This window comes from Macaca nemestrina, chromosome 17, assembly GCF_043159975.1.
Source record: "Macaca nemestrina isolate mMacNem1 chromosome 17, mMacNem.hap1, whole genome shotgun sequence".
Taxonomy (NCBI): Eukaryota; Metazoa; Chordata; class Mammalia; order Primates; family Cercopithecidae; genus Macaca; species Macaca nemestrina.
This window is the reverse complement of record NC_092141.1, coordinates 3,489,937-3,513,471: the sequence shown is the minus strand read 5'-3', so window position 1 is coordinate 3,513,471 and position 23,535 is coordinate 3,489,937. Positions and strand designations below refer to the sequence as shown.

General features: G+C 40.4%; 1 protein-coding gene across 1 annotated transcript in view; it reads left to right on the top strand.

The window, feature by feature from the left end:
- LOC105471866 (olfactory receptor 3A1) overlaps positions 1 to 19,485 on the top strand; it is a 48,602-nt gene extending 29,117 nt beyond the window's left edge. The window contains exon 2 of the mRNA XM_011724658.2: positions 14,749 to 19,485. Coding sequence (XP_011722960.2) covers positions 14,755 to 15,717 — 963 coding nt within the window. The 5' untranslated portion in view covers positions 14,749 to 14,754 and the 3' untranslated portion in view covers positions 15,718 to 19,485. The remainder of the gene's footprint in view (positions 1 to 14,748) is intronic.
- The last annotated feature ends 4,050 nt before the right edge of the window (positions 19,486 to 23,535 follow it).

Here is a 23,535-nt window from a genome sequence, read left to right as displayed (position 1 = left end):
GCGATCTTGGCTCACTGCAAGCTCCGCCTCCCGGGTTCACACCATTGTCCTGCCTCAGCCTCCCAAGTAGCTGGGACTACAGGCTCTTGCCACTATGTCTGGCTAATTTTTGTATTTTTTGTAGAGATGGGGTCTCCCTATGTTGTCCAGATCCAAGGCAAGTTTCATCCTCCTCTTCAGGTTTAGGAGTTGGCCTGTCTCTGCACCCAGGTCCTGTTTGGGGATCACTTGATCCCAAGAGATTGAGGCTGTGGTAAGCCATGATAGCACCACTGCATTCCAGCCTGGGTGACAGAGTGAGACCATGTCTCGAAAGAAGAAGGCCATGCTACCCAAAGCAATTTACAGATTCAACCCTATTCTATCAAATTATCCATGCCATTCTTCACAGAATTAGAAAAAAATTCTAAAATTCGTACAGAAACAAAAAAAAGCGTGAATAGCCAAAGCAATCCTGGCATCTGGGAGAGAAAAAACCCTCAATGTGGAGACCCATATTCAGTCCTAGCCCCACCTCTAGTTCCCTGGTAACTCTGGGAAAGTGGGCAGCTCCTCTATGTCCCTGCCTGTTAAATGGAGTTGTTATAATATCTCCCCTAGCGATCCCCGTAGATTAATATGGGGAATGGAGATGACAACATTGGAGAAATTCTAAATCACCACGGAGGTATGAAGCCCCACCGCTTCATCCCTGCAGGGCTTATTAGGCGTGTATTATTTTCCCATCCTTGGCTCTCTCCACATTCTCCTCTCCTTTCTTGGGACTCATTTTGGGATCCCCGAAGTATAATACTGTAGTGGAAGATCACCATGGCAGAGATGGTCTCAGCCTCTCTCTATCTCATTTCCTTTATATATGGCCCCTTAATTGCTTTTGGAGGCACTGACTGAGTTTATATGGCCTCTTTTCCCCTCCACATCTCTTTCCAGAAAACCTGGCTGGCCTCTGTGCTGTAACAAGGTGAGTTCTGTCATAACCCTCCCTCTGATCCCTGGTAACAGGGAAGAGACTTTAGCTCTTACTCAGTGGGCCAAACCTCCTGGTTTTACAGATGTGGTCATCAAAGTCTCAAAAGCTGAAATAAGAGACTTGCTCTGGATGACATGTCAAGTGAGTGGAAGAGCTAAGACTATAACCCAGGAGTTGAGGCTCCTTTTTGTTTTGTTTTGTTTGTGTTTTTTTGAGACAGTCTTGCTGTCTCTCCCAGGCTGGAGTGCAGTGGTGCAATCTTAGCTCACTGCAACCTGTGCCTCCCGGGTTCAAGAGATTCTCCTGCCTCAGCCTCCCAAGTAGCTGGAACTACAGGCTGCTTTCAGATTCTATTAGGCATGAGTAGAAGGAGACTCAGTGTCCAACTTCTTCACCCAGAACCCAACCCTTACAGGACAGCCTGATCAGACCCTCAAGATCAGCCCTGGTGCGTGAAGAACACATTGGAGCTTCGGAGCAGGAGGGTCACAGCATAGTGAAGGAAGTCTGGGACTCACACGGGCCTGAGAGCGGTAATCTAGAAGGGCCTCCTCATCAGTGATCACTGTTGTGATCCCATCAGCCACAGACATCCTGTACGGATAGTATGGTGGACAACCCTGGATTTGGGAGATCTTACCTAAGCTTTATCCCTTGCTGGTTGAGGTCTAGACAGTAGCTACTAGGGGAGCATACCATTCTGGCCATGACTTACTTGTTTGTAAGGAATATTTCTTCTGATTGTAAAAAAAATTTGTGAAGTTTATATAAAAAGATGTATGTCAGTGTGTGGATTGCTGCAAGAACTGCACACCCCATCTAGACAAAAAGAGGAATCATTCCTACAGCAGTAACCTTGTGCCTTTCCCTCGACTTTTTAACATCTTCTGAATTTTATCAGTCCTTCAAAGTCTAGCGCAAATTCCAACTTGTCCAGAAATCCTTTCCTCATTGCTGTTGGCCACAACGATGCCAATAGTAATGGCATCAGAAATCCTATTTGTCAGAAATCCTATTTGTTAACTAGAGCAATCATGCGTTTATTTATGAAACAGTGCATACATAAAATGGATTTATGCATATGGTTCCTAAAGATGAATCAGACATGAATCTTGTCCTTAAATTGGACTGGGGGAACCAGGCTACATAGCTACGTGATTGTGCTAGGAAGTACAGTGGTAAGTGCCATGTAGAATATAATTAAAGTGCATTGGGAAAGCCGATGACATAAATATCACTTTAATACAGGCATAGATCAGGGAAGTATTTCTGGGGAAGGTCGCATTAGACTGGAGTCTTAAAGGCTTTAACCACGTGACACTGGAAGGACACTGTATAGAGAAAACAGCATAAGCAAAGGTGGAGATGTAGGAAATCACAGCGTTTGCAATCATGAGTTTAAAAAAAGGGAAATCAGGGCAGCTGGGGACTGTGGCCATGGCCCACCCAAGGCACTGGCTTGGACCTGAGCTACTGCAGGCTGCCAGGCAAGACTTTGGGATCTACAGGGGCACAGCTGTAGAGACTGTGGGAGTGGGTTTTTGAGTCTTGGGAGTGGCCACAAATAGATTCAGAGGGAATTGAAGGAGAAGGGCATGACTTTATCATTCTTGAGATGCCTTGGGTTACCTAGGGTGGTACTATGCGTGGTGGTTAAGGGCAGAGGCTCTGGAGGCTGACTCCCTGGGTTAAAATCCTGCCTGTAACATGTGCTTTATGTGACTCATGTTCTTTCTGTACGTCTTATGAGATGAATACCTCAGTATTAATTATAGACAGTTTGGAAAGTAGAGAAGAGTAGAAGGGGGAAAATAAAAACCACCTGTATTACTAATCAAACTACTAATAAATGCTTGGCATTTCCTTCTAGTCTTGTGTGCGTGTGTGTGTGTGTGCATGTGCGTGCATTTGTTAATATAAAATTATATTGTATAATTCTGCATCCTGCTTTAATCATATAACCTTATATCATAAGAATTTCACCTTAAAAATGTGTTTTTGGGCTGGGCGCGGTGGCTCTTGCCTGTAATCCCAGCACTTTGGGAGGCTGAGGTGGGTGGATCACGAGGTCAAGAGATCAAGACCATCCTAGCGAACATGGTGAAACTCCATCTCCACTAAAAATACAAAAATTAGCTGGGTGTGGTGGCGGGCGCCTGTAGTCCCAGCTACTCCGGAGGCTGAGGCAGGAGAATGGCTTGAACCCAGGAGGCGGAGGTTGCAGTGAGCCGAGATTGCGCCACTGCACTCTAGCTTACCAACAGAGAGAGACTCCATCTCAAAAAAAAAAAAGTTTTTGAAGTACTTTTTGTCGTGTTTTCATCATTATATACTGATATATAAAGAAATATTTGTATATTTGCTTTTCATCTTGCCACTTTTATTTTAATAGCTCTTTTCTTACAGATGAATAGCCCTTTTCTCTTTCTTTCCAACATACAAACTTTATTTTTCTATTCCTTGACATTAATTTTACTAGTGATTCTAGGACAGGTATAAAAAACAGACATATTGGTGAGAATCCCTCTCTTGTACCTGACTTCCATAAGATAATCTGTTATTCTCCATTTGGAAGGATATATAGTATCCTTCTATTCCTAGATAACTATAGCTGTGAGGTTTTTTTGTTTTTTTTTTTTTTTTTTTTTTTTTGAGACGGAGTCTCACTCTGTCACCCGGGCTGGAGTGCAGTGGCCGGATCTCAGCTCACTGCAAGCTCCGCCTCCCGGGTTCACGCCATTCTCCTGCCTCAGCCTCCTGAGTAGCTGGGACTACAGGCGCCCGCCACCTCGCCCGGCTAGCTTTTTGTATTTTTTTTTTTAGTAGAGACGGGGTTTCACCGTGTTAGCCAGGATGGTCTCGATCTCCTGACCTTGTGATCCGCCCGTCTCAGCCTCCCAAAGTGCTGGGATTACAGGCTTGAGCCACCGCGCCCGGCTGAGGTTTTTTTTAAAAGAATGGATTGTGACCTATAAAATGTATGTTTTAATTGATTTGATGTATTATATAAATACAGTGATGTATTAAATTATCCCTAATTTCTTACAAGAGCTATAAGTTAATAATGGTGAGTTTTTTTAAAAAATATTCTAACTGTTAACATTTTCTGTAGTTATATGAGCATTTTGTTTTCATAGTCATAACTAGTGTTGTTCTCTAGTGATATTTTTTCTTCCTAAAATTTTTAGATTTTAGCATCAGATATATGTTGACTTCATAAAAAGTATTGGGATTTTTATATCTTTCTCAAGCTATAGGAAATTTTATATAGCATGAGAACATTCTAGTCATTAAAGTTTAAACAAAGCTTTTCTCAACAGCTTTATGAGCTAGAGATTGTTACTAGTATAATTATTCATTTCATTTTATTTTTAATTGACAAATAATTTTATTTATGGAGTACAATGTGATTTTTTATATATGTTTATACTGTGGCATGATCAAATCAAGCTAACAAATCCATTATTATCACCTACTTTTTTTGTGGGAAAACATTTAAAATATATTATTTTGGCAATTTCGAAATATATAATGCATTAATATTTATTACAGTCACCATTCTGTACACTTGATCACTAAAGCTTACTCCTCCTGTCTGAAACTTTGTACCATTTGACATCTCCATTTTCCCCATCTATCCTCCTTCTCTGGCCTCTGATCACCACTATTCTACTCTCTATTTCTATGAGTTTGACTTTTTTACATTCCACATATACATGAGGTCATGTGATATTTGTCTTTCTGTGCCTGACTTATTTCACTTACTATAATGTCCTCCAGGTTTATCTGTGCTGTCCAAATGACAGAATTTCCTGCTTTTTTAAGGCTGAATAGTATTCCATTGTATATCTATATGTCACATTTTCTTTATCCATTCATCTGACGATGGAAACCTCGGTTGCTTCTGTATCTTAATTTTTATGAATAATGCTGCAATGGACATGGAAGTGCAGTGTCTGTTCAGCTTACTGACTTCAATCCCTTGGATATATACCCAGAGATTAGATTGCTGGATCACGTATATACATATATGTGTGTGCTTGTCTTTCACTCCTTTCTAATGCAAATCAAAGCATGCTATATTCATTCTATAGGTTGTATTTTACTTTTAATAATGTAGCTTTGAGGTCTTTCAAATCAGCATAGACAAAGCTACCTTTCTTTTTTTCTATAGCTGCATTGTATTCCTTTTTAAGGATGTACCGTAAATAATTTAACCAGACTTCTGATTGATGAATAGTTAGGTTATTTATAATTATTTGTTATTACAAACAATTCTGCAACAAATAACCTTAAGGGAGGAGACCACCCCTCATATTGTCTTATGCCCAATTTCTGCGTCCAAAGAAAGAAAAAGTAAAAACTAAAAGGCAGAAATGAAATCCACAGGCAGACAGCCCGGCGCCGCACCCTGGGCCTGGTAGTTAAAGATCGACCCCTGACCTAATCGGTTCTGTTATCTGTAGATTACAGACATTGTATAGAAATGCACTGTGAAAATCCCCATCCTGTTCTGTTCCCTTCTAATTACCAGTGCATGCAGCCCCCAGTCACGTACCCCCTGCTTGCTCAATTGATCACGACCCTCTCACGTGCACCCCCTTAGAGTTGTGAGCCCTTAAAGGGACAGGAATTGCTCACTCGGGGAGCTCGGCTCTTGAGACAGGAGTCTTGCCGATGCCCCCGGCTGAATAAACCCCTTAAACTCGGTGTCTGAGGAGTTTTGTCTGCAGCTCATCCTGCTACAACCTCATAATATGTAATTTCTTATATGTGATCATTTATCTATTGAATAAATCCCTACAAGTGGAATTACCAGGTAAAAGGAAAAACACATTTGTAATTTATCATATATTGCCAAATATATGATAAAGTTATAGCAACTTATATTCCACTGATGACCTCTGAGGGGGCATGTTTTCCCACATCTCGTCAAATAAGAGAGAATGGTTGGATGATATGTTCGCCAAACATGTTGGGACAGCATTTATTGAGAGAAAACTTATGGGGAACAGGAGTGGTATCAAGAATGCAGGTCCTCCATGCCCATCACATTCTGGGACATCACCCCACTGTCTTTGGGCTGCATGATTGGGGAAATATCTTTAACACCAGCCCCTACCCGGCATAATCAGGGGGCTGCATCTAAGCCTGGAGCTGCAGCTCTGCAACATGGCAGAACCTATGGCCTAAGCCGTACTTTAACACTGGATCAGGATCAGTCACTTAAGACTTCTGGTACAGACAATTTCTATAGCACCTTGCGGAAGGCCAGCCTGCAGAGTTAAACCTTACTTATCAGAAAGCATTTGGTCTTTTTCAATCTGATAGGAGAAAATGGTATTGTATTATAGTTTGATTTGCATTCCTCTAGTGAATTTGATCTTCTTTTCTTGTTTTAAGAGATATTTGTATATTTTATCTGTGAAATGTTGAATCATTCTACCACTTTTCTATTGAGTTGTTGGTCTTTATATATATGACAGGTAGCTGTTTACATATTAGGAATATGGGTCCATTGTCTCTGGTGTCAGTTGCAACTATTTTTTTCCGAGTTTGTTGTCTTTTGATTATGCTTATATCAATTACGTATATTAACTGGAATTCCAAGAAAAAGCAACACAACATTTTGAAATTTACTGTAGGAATTAAACTTTAAACTACTTTTGAAGCAAAAGGAGTTGGGAAAATAACAATCTGAAAAGCAGCGGAGAAAAATCACTAACCAGCTCTGGTGCGGGTGCAGGAGGTGGAGCTCCCAGGAAGGCAGGTAAGTCCAGCTGGTGCAATGGCGAAGGCGGCGGATGTGGAAAGCTGAAGGTTAGTTATTGGCTCTTCGTGGCTACCATTTCTGTGAGTTTACAGCAAAGCATCCGGTTGCTGTTGTTGAGCAGCATGGCAGTCAGGAGGGGGAGCTCTAAACAGCAAGAAAAAGCAGGGATAGACTGGAACCCTGCAGAGAGCATAACAGCTTTCCTTATTCCTTACAGTTATCATGCACATTCCCTCGGTGGCCAAGCCTAACCTGGAACTTCATAGGGAATGGGATTTGGGAAATATAGTTCCAGCTTAGATTAACTGCCGGAATTTTAAATTAGATTAATCAATTTTGATGTTTTATGTGTATTTGCTATATTCTTAGTCATTCTTGCGTTATTAAAATTCTTCATTTCTTTTCTAATAACTTTATGCTTTAATTTTTACATTTAAATCTTTGATCTATTTAGAATTTATTTTTGCAGAATATATGAGGCATGAGTACAATTTACCTTTTCCGGATAGCGAGATTACCCCAATAGCATTTATTGAATAATACATCTCCCATTCATGTAAGGTGCTACTTATATGATGTACTAGGCTCCTGTATTATTTTAGGCCTGTTCCTGGACTTTTCATTCATTCCATTGTTCTGGCTTGCTGGTCTTGAGCCAGTATCAAAGTGTTCACATTGCTGGGGCTTTATAATATGTTTTAAAAGTTGGGGCCGGGCACAGTGGCTCATGCCTGTCATCCCAGCACTTTGGGAGGCTGAGGCAGGTGGATCACCGAGGTCAGGAGTTCGAGACCAGCCTGACCAACATGGTGAAACCCCGTCTCTACTAAAATACAAAATTAGCCAGGTGTGGTGGTGCATGCCTGTAATCCCAGCTACTCGGGAGGCTGAGACAGGAGAATCAGTTGAACTCGGGAGGTGGAGGCTGCAATAAGTTGAGATGGCACCGCTGCATCCCAGCCTGGGTGACAGAGTAAGACTCTGTCTCAAAAAAAAAAAAAAAAAAATGCTGGAAGACATAGTCCCTCTTCACTAATTTTCCCACAACTCTTGCTTGTTTTTCTATACAGACTTTCGAACCAGCAAAATATTTATTTTTAAAATATTCTATTGGCATTTTTTATTGGAAATTGCTATAATTTGTTGATTCTTTAGGGATAAATGACATCCTACTGTTACAGAATCTTCCAGTCTAAGAGTATGACATGTTTTTTTCCACCTACTCAAATCTTATTTTGTATTTTTTGGCGTATATTAAAGTTTTCTTTATGAAGTTGTTTCACATTCTTTGTTAAGCTTAATCTCTGGGAAGTTTATTTCTGTTATTATTGTAAGCATTTTTTATTCCCTGGGAAGTTTATCTCTGTTATTATTGTAAGCATTTTTTATTCCATTTTATCTTCTGATTTTTTAAAGCATTCTTGTTTTTATGTACATAAGCTATTGACATCTGTACATTAATTTTTAATCCAGCAGCCTTGCTGAGCTGTTTTACTGATTGTAATAGTTTTTCTCATCTGATTCTTGGTTTTCCAAGTATACAATCATATTATTTGAAAATAATTATAATTTGCATCTTCCTTTCCAATTTTTATATCCCAGATTTCCTTTTATTGTATAATTGCCTTGGCCAATATTTCCTGAAATATATTAAATAACAGAAGTAATTAGATTTTTCTTTCTCTTGTCACTAACAGGAATACTTCTTATGTTTTCCAAAAGTTGTTATAGTGCCTTTGAAGTTGAAGTTGCTCTATAGCTCTATGATTCATGTTAAGTACATCTCCATTTATTTCTATTTTTAAATAAGTTAAAACATAAATAATGGATAAATGTTTTATCCAACACCTTTTTAAATCTACAGAGAGAATAATGTTTTTTCTTTTCATCTATTAATGTAATTAAATGTACTAACATTTTAAATAATTTTAAGATATCTTTGCATTCCTGGAATAAACCCAACTGGTGATGGTGAATGATTTTTGTCTCGTAATTTCCAGCTACTGTGCCCTAATATTTCATTCAGTATTTTGCATTAATATTAATAAATAAGATTGACCAATATTCTTTATTTTCTCTTGTTATTCCTTTTTTTTTGTTTTTGAGCCGGAGCCTCGCACTGTCTCTGGGCTAGAGTGTAGTGGCATGATCTCGGCTCGCTGCAACCTCTGCCTCCCGAGTTCAAGCGATTCTCCTGCCTTAGCCTCCCAAGTAACTGGGAACACAGGCGCCCGCAACCATGCTCGGCTAATTTTTGTAGTTTTAGTAGAGATGGGGTTTCACTATGTTGGCCAGGCTGGTCTCGAACTCCTGACCTCATTATCTGCCTGCCTCAGCCTCCCTGAGTGCTGGGATTACAGGCGTGAGCCACTGCACCCGGCCTTTTTATTCCTTTTTTAGGGGTACTGTTTTTGTTGATTTGGGGAATAGATGTTATGCCCCTTCTATAAACGTAATTTGAAAAGCTTTCCTTCTTCAGTATCCCAGTACAGTCAAGTAACATTGGAAAAATTGATTCCTTGAAATTTTAACACAATTTTTCCACTTTTTGGTGGGGATGGGGGAATGTTGGTGGTCGTGTAATGGAATGGAGTCCCTTTTTGAACAACTTTCTCTGTAGCTTTTTCCCATAGTAATTAGCTTGTTTCAGTTTTTTCAGCTTGAGCAAGTTTTCACGTGACTTTTTAATCATATTTTACCAATTATGTCCAATTTTTCAAAAAATATATATTGGGGTAAATTGACTTTGTAAGTAGTTTTTAATCTTTTAATGTAACTGTGATTTTCCTTTATAAATTATTGTTTTATACAGTTGTATTTCCTTTCTTTTTATTGATTGAATTAATACAAATTTAACAAGTTTATATACCCCTTTTCCTACCCATAAAAGATTTCTTGAACTTGTTTATTATCTCTGTATTTCTACTCAAATTTTGCTTTTATTATTGCTTTTCTTATGGTTCCTTTTCTAATGTCTCGATTGGATCCTTTAATTCTTTTTTTGTTGTTGGTATACTCATTTAAGGCTGTGAATTCTTTTCTGAACACTGATTTAATCCATTTTTTAAAATGTGCTGAAATTATCTCCTTTTTCTTCTCCTTCAGATATTCTTTAGTTTTTGTTTTCGTTCTCTGTTTGGTCCAACTGTTTCTTAAGGATATCTTTAAATATTGGATTTTATTTTATTTATTTATTTTTTAATTTATTATACTTTATGTTATAGGGTACATGTGCACAACGTGCAGGTTTGTTCCATATGTATACATGTGCCATGTTGGTGTGCTGCACCCATTAACTCATCATTTCTATTAGGTAAATCTCCTAATGCTATCCCTCCCCCCTCCCCCCACCCACAACAGGCCCCAGTGTGTGATGTTCCCCTTCCTGTGTCCAAGTGTTCTCATTGTTCAGTTCCCACCTATGAGTGAGAACATGTGATGTTTGGTTTTCTGTTCTTGCGATAGTTTGCTGAGAATGATGGTTTCCAGCTGCATCCATGTCCCTACAAAGGACACGAACTCATCCTTTTTTATGGCTGCATAGTATTCCATGGTGTATATGTGCTGCATTTTCTTAACCAAACGTTACAAGAAAAAAACAACCCCACCAAAAAGTGGGCAAAGGATATGAACAGACACTTATCAAAAGAAGACTTTTGTGCAGCCAACAGACACATGAAAAAAAGCTCATCATCACTAGCCATCAGAGAAATGCAAATCAGAACCACAATAAGATACCATCTCACACCAGTTAGAATGGCGATCATTAAAAAGTCAGGAAACAGGCTGGGTGCCGTGGCTCAAACCTGTAATCCCAACACTTTGGGAGGCCGAGACGGGCGGATCACGAGGTCAGGAGATCGAGACCAGCCTGGCTAACACGGTGAAACCCTGTCTCTACTAAAAAAATACAAAAAACTAGCCGGGAGAGGTGGTGGGCACCTGTAGTCCCAGCTACTCGGGAGGCTGAGGCAGGAGAATGGCATAGACCCGGGAGGCGGCGCTTGCAGTGAGCTGAGATCCGGCCACTGCACTCCAGCCTGGGCGACAGAGCGAGACTCCATCTCAAAAAAAAAAAAAAAAAAAAAAAAGTCAGGAAACAACAGGTGCTGGAGAGGATGTGGAGAAATAGGAATACTTTTACACTGTTGGTGGGACTGTAAACTAGTTCAACCATTGTGGAAGACAGTGTGGCGATTCCTTAAGGATCTAGAACTAGAAATACCATTTGTCCCAGTGATCCCATTACGGGGTGTATACCCAAAGGATTATAAATCATGCTGCTATAAAGACACATGCACACATATGTTTATTGTGGCACTATTCACAATAGCAAAGACTTGGAACCAACCCAAATGTCCATCAAGGACAGATTGGATTTTATTTTTAAAATCATGTTTCTTTCAGTTGGGATCTGATCATATATTATTGTTTCTATTATTTGTTCTTTTGAAGTTTGCTGAATTTCTGGTTTTACATATGCTCTTTCTGGGCAGTGAATGTTTCATTGGCACTTAAGGAAGGTGTGCAATGTCAATTGGTTCTACCCCTTGAAAAATATTGAGGTTTTTTATCGCCTTACTTTATTCTGCCAACTTAAATTTATATGGACTGGAAAGTCACTGAAATCCACTGTTAACCTGTTTCTGACTATTTCTCTTTGAACATCCTGTGCTTTTTGCTTTACGTATCAATGCTATATACTTGAGACATTCGTTTTCGTACCTATTACATCTTCTTGCACCCCTTATAAAATGCTCTTCTTTTCCTCATTTACTGACATTTTTAATTCAAACATATTTTATATTAAGATTATGATCCCTGCTTTATTTTTGTTTACATCTGGCTGGTATTCCTTTACCTTTCACCCTTTCTAATTAACTTTGTTTTGGTTATATATTTTGGCATCAGCGTACAGTTAAATTTTTTAGATCCAACCTGAAATTATTTTCTTTTACTAGATGAGCTTGGCCCACTTGACTTTATCATTATAAGTGTGTTTGGTATTAATTTTATTCTATTATTTTAGGCTATACAGTTTGCTTTTATTGTTTTGAAATACCCATTCACTGTAAGGGCTACATTTGTCTTTGTTTTGTATGCATGCTTCCTCTCATGTTTTAGAAGATTTTTTTCTAGGGTTACTTTTATAACTGTAACTTTGTGTAGAGTTCTAACACTCTGTTTCTAGTCAGTGTCTACTAATTCCCTGGTATAAGCACAATGAAATTAGTGTATTCCTGTTTCTTTTCCCTTTTCCCCTTCTCCTATACCATGTAATTTATTTGATTATGTTATATTAATCTTTGTTTTATACTGGTTTGAGTACTTATACGTTTATTATGTAATTTATCAGGTTTAAATAATATCTTTTAACATTCAGCTATAGAAGATGAGGAAGTCAACACATACTTCCTCCTGTCTCCTTTCTTGCTAATTATAAACATTTTACTTTTTGAGATTTTAAAAACATTTACATTTTATTTCATACTTATAATTTCCACAAATGTTTTAGTCTTAGACCTATAGTTAAATACATTTAAGATTAACCATCAGTTTATAGACTGCAGAGTTCCCATTTTTCTTTTTGTTGACTGAAGTCTGTTTCTTAAAAAAGCTTCTGTTAAAAAACAAAACAAAACTCTAAAGTCTGCTTTTTTCAACAATGGCTAATGTTTGTAACTTTCCTTGAATTCTCAGATTGTCAACTTGACTTTATATATGAATATTATATGTGAATAATGGTCTAGATAGTTTTAACAATTTTGGATCATATTTTCTTTCCCCAGAGGCTGCAGGCATGTTTTTCATTACATTCCAGCTTTGACTGCTACTTTGGAGAAATGATATACCATCTTAATTTTTTCCTTTAGAATTGACTGGATTTTGTTTGTTTTTGACTAGGCTATTCATTTTTTTAATCATTGATATTCAGTGATATTCCAGTGGTATGTAACAGTGCTGGCATTCTGTATGACTGTTTCCTGGGACAAGGTGTGCACTTTTGAATTGTAAATTCAAGTGTTTCTGTAATTTTTTAATTAAAATTGAGTTTTAAATAATTGTTCTTTTTCGCTTTTTTGATTTCCTCCTTTGGTGATTCTATTGTACATAGATTGGATCTCCTTTGTCTCTTCTCATATCTGTCATTTTCTCTCTTTTCTCATTTAATCTTGTCATCTTTTAAAATACTGTTCCTGCATCTGTCTAATTTTTTTTCATTGTATTGTTCTAATATATATATTTTTTTGGTGTAGTGATTTTACATTTCTTTAACATCTTTTCTTTCTTCTTCCAGCTCGTATTTCTTATCTTTCTTGAAATCTCTTCCCTCAGCTCTTATATTTTTACTCTGTTTTCTTATTTTATATCGGAAAATGCCTCCTTAAGTTTTTTTTTTTTTTTTTTTTTTTTTTTTTTTTTTTTAATTTTTGGAGAGGCTGAAGTGTTTGGTAACATTTTTCTTTTTTATTATTATTTTATTGTTTTAAGTTCCAGGGTACGTGTGCAGGACATGCAGCTTTGTTACATAGGTAAACATGTGCCATGGTGGTTTGCTGCACCTATCAACCCATCACCTAGGTATTAAGCCCAGAATGCATTAGCTCTTTTCCCTAATGCTCTCCCCCCTGGCCACCTCCTGTGACAGGCCCCAGTGTGTGTTGTTTCCCTCCCTGTGTGCATGTATTCTCATTGTTCAGCTCCCACTTATAAGTGAGAACATGCAGTGTTTGGTTTCCTGTTCCTGCATTAGTTTGCTGAGGATAATGGCGTCCAGCTTCATCCATGTCCCTGCAAAAGACATGATCTCATTCTTTTTCATGGTTGCATAGTATTCCATGGTGTACATGTACCACATTTTCTTTATCCAGTCTGTCATTGATGGGCATTTGGGTTGGTTCCATGTCTTTGGTAGGTAACAATTTTCATATGTTCAATGGCAACATTCTTTGATGGAGTGAATTTTATCATCCATTTGTCTTTCTTGTTTCTTTACCTCTTTTTTCTGGTAAAATCCTTGTTTATATGCTATGCAAGTTTGTTTTAATCCTTAAATGAAATGAGTTTTTGCCAAACTATATATTCACAAGATGCTTGTATCTTGCAAGGCTAAGACATGATTCAGACTAGCAGTAACCTACCTGGTGATTCAGAATTGGGGGTAAATTATTTTAGCTTTTACTTGTATGTAATGAATACAGACAGGTAACTACAACTGTGAGAACTGATGTATTTTTTTCTATCTTTTGCCTCCAGTTTTATGCTTTGTCTATAGCCTGTGTACTTAAGTCTCCATTTAGCCTTTTCTCTGCTTCTTGAGTTCAGTTCAGGATCACAGAGGATTATGGTGCCATACTTTACACTGTATACCCATTATTGCAAACAAGAGCTTTGGTTTTGTTTTTTATTGATTGCCTCCCTCCACCCAACTTTTTTTTTTTTTTTTAAAGAGAATTATACTCGTTTAACTCTTCTACAGTCATGGATTTCCTCTCTCTGCTTCTTGTCACTCTCCTATTTGATCTTTACTGTTCTTGAATCCATCCAATCTAGTTTATGGATTGGGGTTGTGGACATTTACTAGTTTCTTTGAAGATAGAATCTGTATGTTTCTTTTTCTGCTTGTTTTGGAAAGAGAGAAATTCTGAGAAGAGAACGTTTTGGATTTACTCGGCCGTGTTCAAACCAGAAGTACACTTTTTGCTTATTTTTCCCAAGGGTTTGTCTTGCATAATCTTTACAAATAGGTTCTTGCAGCTGGGGGGTCGGTTGGAGGAGGGAGGTCCAGAGTGGTAATGTTACCTGTGCTTACACCTGCAAATAAAGGTGAATGTAGTGAAAGAGTAAACAAGTGTAGTGTGGCCTGAGGAGCACAAAATTCCTTACTTGTACAGAGGGAATGTGGCAGAGGGCTGGGCAAGTCGAAGGAGGTCTGTTTCTTTTTTCTGAATAAATAAATTATTGGGAGGAGTGATGATTTTCCTCCTTGGATGTTTCTTTGCAGGAACTCATGCAGCCAGAATCTGGGGCCAATGGAACAGCCATTGCTGAGTTCATCCTGCTGGGCCTGGTGGAGGCGCCAGGGCTGCAGCCAGTGGTCTTTGTGCTCTTCCTCTTTGCCTACCTGGTCACGGTCGGAGGCAACCTCAGCATCCTGGCAGCCATCTTGGTGGAGCCCAAACTCCACACCCCCATGTACTTCTTCCTGGGGAACCTATCAGTGCTGGATGTTGGGTGCATCAGCGTCACTGTTCCCTCAGTATTGAGTCGTCTTCTGTCCCACAAGCATGCAGTTCCCTATGGGGCCTGCCTTACCCAACTCTTCTTCTTCCATCTGTTCGTTGGAGTGGACTGCTTCCTGCTGACCGCCATGGCGTATGACCGATTCCTGGCCATCTGCCGGCCCCTCACCTACAGCACCCGCATGAGTCAGACAGTCCAGAGGATGTTGGTGGCTGCATCCTGGGCTTGTGCCTTCACCAATGCACTGACCCACACTGTGGCCATGTCCACGCTCAACTTCTGTGGCCCCAATGTGATCAATCACTTCTACTGTGACCTCCCACAGCTCTTCCAACTCTCCTGCTCCAGCACCCAACTCAATGAGCTGCTGCTTTTTGCTGTGGGTTTTATAATGGCAGGCACCCCCATGGCTCTCATTGTCATCTCCTATATCCACGTGGCTGCTGCAGTCCTGCGAATTTGCTCTGCAGAGGGCAGGAAGAAAGCCTTCTCCACGTGTGGCTCCCACCTCACTGTGGTGGTCATATTCTATGGTTCAGGTATCTTTAACTATATGCGACTAGGTTCAACCAAGCTTTCAGACAAGGATAAAGCTGTTGGAATTTTCAACACTGTCATCAATCCCATGCTGAACCCCATCATCTACAGCCTCAGAAACCCTGATGTGCAGAGCGCCCTCTGGAGGATGCTCACGGGGAGGCGGTTACTGGCTTGGGGAGGTCTCAATTGACCTTTTCTCCCTGCATCTTTTGTACTAACGGAAAAATCTTCTAGAGCCAGAAACAAGGAAAAAATGGTTCAGACTTGTTTCTGTTTCCATGGGCATAAGAAGGACTTTTTGTAGGGAATAATAGTTTTCATTTCTTAAAGCAGCCCTGTCCAGTTATAGGCAATGAGTGTATAGGATCTGCCAAACCAGCCCCTTAGACAAATTCAACTTCAGGCACTGTGTTCTCTCCTTGCTGGCTAGAGGTGAAACCTAGGAAGCTGTGAATGCTCGCGGTTCATGTCCCAGAGGGAACGACTCTTTGGTTGGTTATAGCCCGAGTTGCCAGAAGTACACCAGAAAACTCCCCCCGAGAAGTCATATTTTTCCCTCAAGTTCAGGTATGCTTGGTCTGTTTATAAAACATAGGTCTAGAGATGAGGATTGTTTGATTTCTCCCATCAGAACTCTATAAGCAAAAATAAAACAAAAAGAAACAAAAACAAAAAAGTAGCTCTTTCTATTCCCTTTAAACAAGGACCCCATAGCATAGACAGGGGACAGAGGGGAAGCTGTATGGTTACGTATTCTCTAGTAATTCTGGAGCACCTGATGCCTGCGTGCAGCTCGCAGACTTGTTTCTAAACGCTAAAACTCCATTAATACGTGTTGTATATCTTATGATACAAAAATGAATTTTGCTCCTTTTTTTCCCCATGTGTTTCAAATTTTTTGAGAAGATAATTTATAATCTAGAAAAGATAAGAATTTATAATCTAAGCATTATTTATGTATTTCAAAAAACCCAAGACTCCTCAATATGAAAATTTCTCCAAAACTCTTACTCTTAGTCTGCAAACCTCCTTGCTGAGATAATCCATAACTATAAATGCAAGTCGTATGGTGAGGAGTCGCCCTGAATGTCCCTTCTCAGTAGGGGAGTGTGCCTCTGACCCAGAGCATTATCTCAACGTGCTGGATGTTAAACCAGCCGTGATCTCGCTGTGTCTTCTTTCTAGCCTCGCATTTAGGACTCATTGCCCACCCCTGGCAACTCTCCTGTGCCACTGCTGGTTCCCAATGCCCCTCCCTAAAACTTTCCTTTGACTGGCACCTGTGACTTGGCTTCTCCATAATATTTTATGGGGGTAAGGGATTGAACAGACGCAGTAAGATAGAGAGAAACAGAACAGACACAAAAGAGGGAAGCAAAACAAGGTTGGAGGAGGAGAGTTGGTGGGAAAAGGAAGTGGAAAGATGAGGAGTAGGGAGAATGGGAGAGAATTGCAAGTGGAGGGGTTGAAAGGGAAGCATGGCCATATTAGAGAGGAGCAGATGGGGTTCACAGAATGGGGAATGTGAAAGAATGGAGGAATTGGGTAAGATACTTTGAGACTGCTGAAAGATCAGAGGAAGAAAGTGGGGAAATAAAATAAGTGGGTCACACATGAGAGAGGTGGGCTTCCCATTCTGTGTTGTCCAGCAACAGCCAATTCCAGTAGCCCTGATGCCATCGTTGTAGTCCATCTTCTCTACTAAGAAGGAAGTGATTGATATTTTAAGTTATGCTAAATGTACAAAAAAAGTACAACAAGGACTCGTCTTCTCTTTCTCTAAACAGAAGTGCTCCTAGGATGTCAGGAAGAAGGTTTACTAGATGAGAAAACAGAGAAGAAAAGAGTGCTGGGTATTTTCTCCAGCTGCATATCTAAAATGTCATCAAACTTTGTGACAAACTGCCCAACTTACACTCCCTACCTTTTGAGTCATGCCGGCTGACAGTGTCAGTAAACATAGGAAAAAGATGTCTTTTTCTGATTCTTACTGTGTCATCAGACAAACTGCAGGGACACAAAGAGTGAGTCTCCTTCAAGGGTCAAGAAGACTGTTGGGGAAGACCTGGGATATGGTTCCCATCTCATCCCTTCTCTCATGCACGATGCGTTTGACCTTGAACAAGTTGATTAGTTCCTCTGGGTCTGTTCTTGACCGAAAGCACTAGGTTATATTAAGGTTCTTCCACTGCGAATGTTCTCTGAGTCTCTTAGTTTGAATGAATAGAAAGACTGGATCTGTTTACCCTGAGAGAGCTACCACACCTTCCACCATCACTTCTTTTGCTACACGTAACACCTGCAGCAAAACTGAGCCTGCTGTTTATCTCCAAAGATCTGGTGCCTCTGGCATTTCGTCCAGCTGGCTATTTACTTCCAGCCTCAAGGAAAGATTTCTGTCTTGGCCTTGTCACTAGGGTAGACTGGAGCAACTGGGTCCAACATCATGGAGAATGGCCAAGGACATGATTCCCTGGTCCCTGTTCACCCTCCAGGATCATACAGCTTCTTTATCAATTTGGGAGATTCCATTTCTTTTGGAATTTTTCTCCCCTTTTATATTCCAAACTGGAAATCTCCTTGCTACTTAAAAATTCTATTATACATGTAATGCATCATGTTGTAAATGTCCAAACAGTACGGAACATCACCAGCCTTCTGCACCATCCCCACATTAATCTCATCTTTAAAAGTAACTACTGTTAATAGTTTCATGTTTAGCTTTCCAGACAAATGAACATACACGAACACACACACACAAAAAAACACACACACATTCAAAACCATACTGTGTTGTAATCTTACTTTTCTCTGTCTATGTTACATAGTATATTCTTACATGTCAGTCTAAAAATCTATCTTACCCATTTTAAAGGCTGCATAATATTCCATTTATATAAAATTATAATCTATTTAACCACACCCCTATTGATGTAATTTAGTTCCTGTTTTTGTAACTGCCAATAATACTGAGATTAATATTTATATATCTATCTGAATATCTGAAATTATTTCCAGTGGCTAAGTTCATGAACATGGTTTATGTGTTTGTGTATAAGAACATGTTCACTATAGGAAATAGAAATGCAAAGTTAAAGTTTAATAAGTATTCTGTCTTTGTATTTGCCAAAAAATGTACAGCATTTTACATCCAGATTGGCAGTGTATGTGAATGCTTGTCACTTCACATCTTCGACCTCATTGGATGTTTTTTATATATATATATCTCTTTATATTTGAAAATTAGATGAAATATTGTATTATTTTTAATTTGAATTTCTTTGATTATGGGTGTGGTTGAATACATTTTTACGTACAGTCATGTGTCACTTAACGACAGGGATACATTCTGAGAAATGCATTGTTAGGTGATTGGGTTGTGGGAACATCGCTTCCACCTGTGTAAGAGTGTACTTGCACAAACCTAGGCGGTATGGTCTAGTAAACACCTGGGCTATATGAAATAGCCTGTTAATAGCCTATTGCTCTGACCACTGCCATATATGCAGGCTTTATTGACCAAAACATCATTATACTGCACATAACTGTATTTATTTGTTATTTGTATTTCTTCTTTGCAAACTTCTTTTTCTTTTGTGTGTGTGTGTGTGTGTGTGTGTGTGTGTGTTTCCCTTTTGGTGATAGTTTATCTTTTTGTAAATGATTGGTAGAAACACTTTCTGTTTTAAAACGGTAATTCTTTGCCATATATGTTGCTAACATATTTCCTAATTTCCCATTTGTCTTTAACTTTGTTTAGAGTAACTGCTGCCCAAATTAATTTTATATTTTATGAACTTTATCTTGTTTTATGTCATGCTTAGGAAAGAGAACTTTTTCATCTAAATGCTGTATAAATATGTGTCTGATGTTTTTCTAGTATTTTTACATTTCTTTTTAAGTCAAACATTTAATATATTTAGAGCTTATTATTGTGTATGTTCTAATTTTTTCCTAGTAGATAATTGTCTCAGCACAATAAAATATAAGTTCAATTACATATACAGTATATTGATATTATATATATAAAGAAAAACATAAATTCAGCAAAAGTAAAAATATTTTAACTGAGACAAATGCTGCCACCCATGAAGCAAGTTTGCAGTTCAAGCCTCGCCAAGAGAATTACCTATCAAACATGGGAAATGACACATGGTAAATAATCTAATCGAGAATCTCCAGCAGAACAGAGTATTCGTAATATCCAGGATACAGTCCAGAATTAATATATGAAGAATCAAGAAAATGCAACACATTCTCCAGAGAAAAGAAAATCTAGCAAGTCCAACTCTGAAATGAACTAGATGTTGACACTCACAGGCAGAAATTTTAAATGGCTGTTATAATTACCCCAAATTAGGTAAAAAATTAAAACAAACATGGTTTCAAGGAATGAAAATCTCAGCAGAGAAATAGACACAATACTGTGTACACATGGATGCAGAGGGGAAGGATAGACAATGGAAAATCAGAAATGGGAGGGGGTGGATGATGAGAATAAATTACTTAATGGGTACAGTGTGCATTATTTGAGTAATGGGAAGCCTAAACGCCCTGACTTGACCACTCTGCACTCTAGGCATGTATCAGAAATGTGGGGGGATGGGGGGTGGGAGGGGGGTGGATGATGAGAAATTACTTAATGAGTACAATGTACATTATGTGAGTGATGTCCCCATCCCAAGATCTCAAACTTTAAAGTCTCCTTTACCATATAAAGTAGATTCCAGTGTTTAGGCGGGATATCTTTGGGGCCCATTCTTCTGCCTACCACAAGATGGATTAAAGACTTAAATGTAAGACCTAAAACCATGAAAATCCTAGAAGAAAACCTAGGCAATACCATCCAGGACATAGGCTTGGGCAAAGACTTCATGTCTAAAACACCAAAAGCAGTGGCAACAAAAGCCAAAATTGACAAATGGGATCTAATTAAAGAGCTTCTGCACAGCAAAAGAAACTATCATCAGAGTGAAGAGGCAACCTACAGAATGGGAGAAAAGTTTTGCAATCTGTCCATCTGACAAAGAGCTAATATCCAAAATCTACAAATAAACAAATTCACAAGAAAAAAACCAACCCCATCAAAAAGTGGGCAAAGGATATGAACAGACACTTCTCAAAAGAAGACATATATGCAGCCAACAAACATACGGAAAAAAAAAAAAGCTCATCATCACTGGTCATTAGAGAAATGCAAATCAAAACCACAAGGTGATACCATCTCATGCTAGTTAGAATGGTGATCATTAGAAAGCCAGGAAACAACAGATGCTGGAGAAAATGTGGAGAAACAGGAACACTTTTACACTGTTCGTGGGAGTGTAAATTAGTTCAACCATTGTGGAAGACAGTGTGGTGATTCCTCAAGGATCTAGAACTAGAAATACCATTTGACCCAGCAATCCCATTACTAGGTATATACCCAAAGGATTATAAATCATTCTACTATAAAGACACATGCACACGTATGTTTCTTGTGGCACTGTTCACAATAGCAAAGACTTGGAGCCAACCCAAATGCCCATCAGTGACAGACTGAATAAAGAAAATGTGGCACATATACACAATGGAATATTATGCAGCCATAAAAAAGGATGAGTTCCTTTCCTTTGCAGGGACATGGATGAAGCTAGAAACCATCATTCTCAGCAACTAACACAAGGACAGAAAACCAAACACTGCATGTTCTCACTCATAAGTGGGAGTTGAACAATGAGAACACATGGACACAAGGAGGGGAAGATCACACACCAGGGCCTGTTGTGGGGTGGGGGGCTAGGGGAGGGGGAGAGATAACATTAAGAGAAATACCTAATGTAGATGATGGGTTGATGGGTGCAGCAAACTACCATGGCACGTGTATACCTATGTAACAAACTGCACGTTCTGCACATGTACCCCAGAATTTAAAGTATATTAAAAAAAAAAATCTACTTCGTAGAATTGTGAAGACGGATAGACTCCAGGCTTGTTAAGTTCTTAGAACGTTACCATGTACATGACAAACACTCATAAATGGTTTCTGTTTGTCTGTTTTTGTTTTGTTGTTTTTTTGAGATGGATTCTCACTCTATAGCCCAGGCTGCAGTGCAGTGGTGCGATCACAGCTCACTGCAGCCTCCACCTCCTGGGCTCAAGCGGTCCTTTCATTTCAGCCTCCAGAGTAGCTGAGAGAACAGGCACGCACCAATGTGCCTGACGGATTTTTGTATTGTTTGTAGAGATGGGGTTTTGCCATGTTACCCAGGCTGGTTTTGAACTGGGCTCAAGCGATCCCCGCCTCACTCTCCCAGTGCTAAGATTACAAGTTTGGGTCACCACACCCAGCCACAGATACTCATACATGTTATCAATTCATATGTATATAAATTGTTGAACCTCTGTGATATTCACAGCAGTGCTCTGGAGGAAGGATATCTCATTTTACAGATGAGGAAACCGAGGCCCCAAAACTGACTTCGCAGCTTGTACAAAGTCAAACCACTAATAATCAGAAGAGCAGGTTTGTCTATTCTGCTTTTTCTACTGCACCAGCATTCCCTGGTGGGGGAAGAAAGATCCCTGTCTCTTAGGCGAGGGGATGTTGGCTGAGCGTGTGTTAGTGGGAAGGGGAGTCAGAGGAACACACGCCTACACCTTCCCACAGCCTCTGTTCATTAACCTGCGACCTTCACCAGGCCTGTCACTTACTCAGGGGCTGGCTTAGAAAATCACGTTGGTAGGCAGCCTCCCAGGGGTCCTTCTAGCATCCTAGGGCTCGTCTCCCACCACCTCCAGAATCATTATAGGATCCCCAAGACACAGTCCCAGTGGCCCCACTAACAAGGCCCCAAGAGAGAAAGCGCCACACGACTGAGGGCTCAACAGGAAACCGGCTTTGAAGCAAGCTTTCCCCTCTTACCTCCCTTCTGAGGCCTGCTTTGGGCTTGTCACAGCTCACATGCCCTGGCTGACATCTGGGAAAGAAAACTTCTCCTTAGAAAACCCATCTAGAGGCCCCAGCTGCACCTCTCCCTTCCTGGGGGACTTTGAGGACATGGACAAGTCCTGCAGGCCTCAGTGACCCACCATTAGGCAGAGCGGACATCATCCGCCCTAACATCCTGCCCACAGAGCCGGGGCTGGAGGCAAAGCCTTCCTTGTGAGAAAGTCTGAACACCAGAAGGTGTGAGGCGTCGTCGCCATGAGTATGAAGGGCCTGAGGTGTCTCCTTTTCCATGTCTGTCTCCGCAGCCTTCTCTCTCCTAGGAGGGTCCGCTTCTGAGCGCCCCGGAGGACAGCGCTGTGCTGAAGACAGCCCCGGACAGAGAGGACAGCAGCCCGAGTCCTCTCATTTCTCAGACACAGCCCCTCACTCGCTCTCCGGGAGGATAACGGGGTCTGCGCAGCTTCCCCGCTTCTTTCCTGAGGGAACCTCAGTGGCTTCTGTGCCCGTTCCAGGGTGAGTATTCGCACGAGTCCTTCCTCTGCCCCTGCAGAATGGAGAAGGGGCTTCTGTTGCCATCAGCTTCATAAACCTGGTGCGATGGGTGCCCTGAAAGGGAAAGCCATTTCGGGGAGATCTGGGACCATAGCCCGGAGGTCCTGGGGTCTTTTGTGGTTTTTTCCCTCTCTCAGATGGAGCCTGTTAGCGTGAGTGTGGGGAGATGCTCAGACCAGTTCACTGCCCACACCCGCTGCTTCAGGCAGCCGGGAACTCTGGCTCCAGCGAAGGCCTTGAGCCTTGTCATGTTGGGCGCATGAGGGATGGGCTGGGGTTCCAGAGCAGGGGCTGTCACAGCTCGTAAGGGAGCCTCGAGGGTGGTCGTGCAGGAGGGCTCCCCAGTGGGCCTCGTGGGGACCCTGTCAGACCCTCGGGGTGTCTCAGGGTGACCTGAGGTCATCCCAGAATCCCCCCGGTTTTAAGCAATTGCATCTGCAGCTGTCTGAGGGTTGGCAACAGCTGTTTAGTGGTTCTTCTACCCCAACCATGACTGACTGGTCTGGAAGGTGTGGCCCCTCCTGA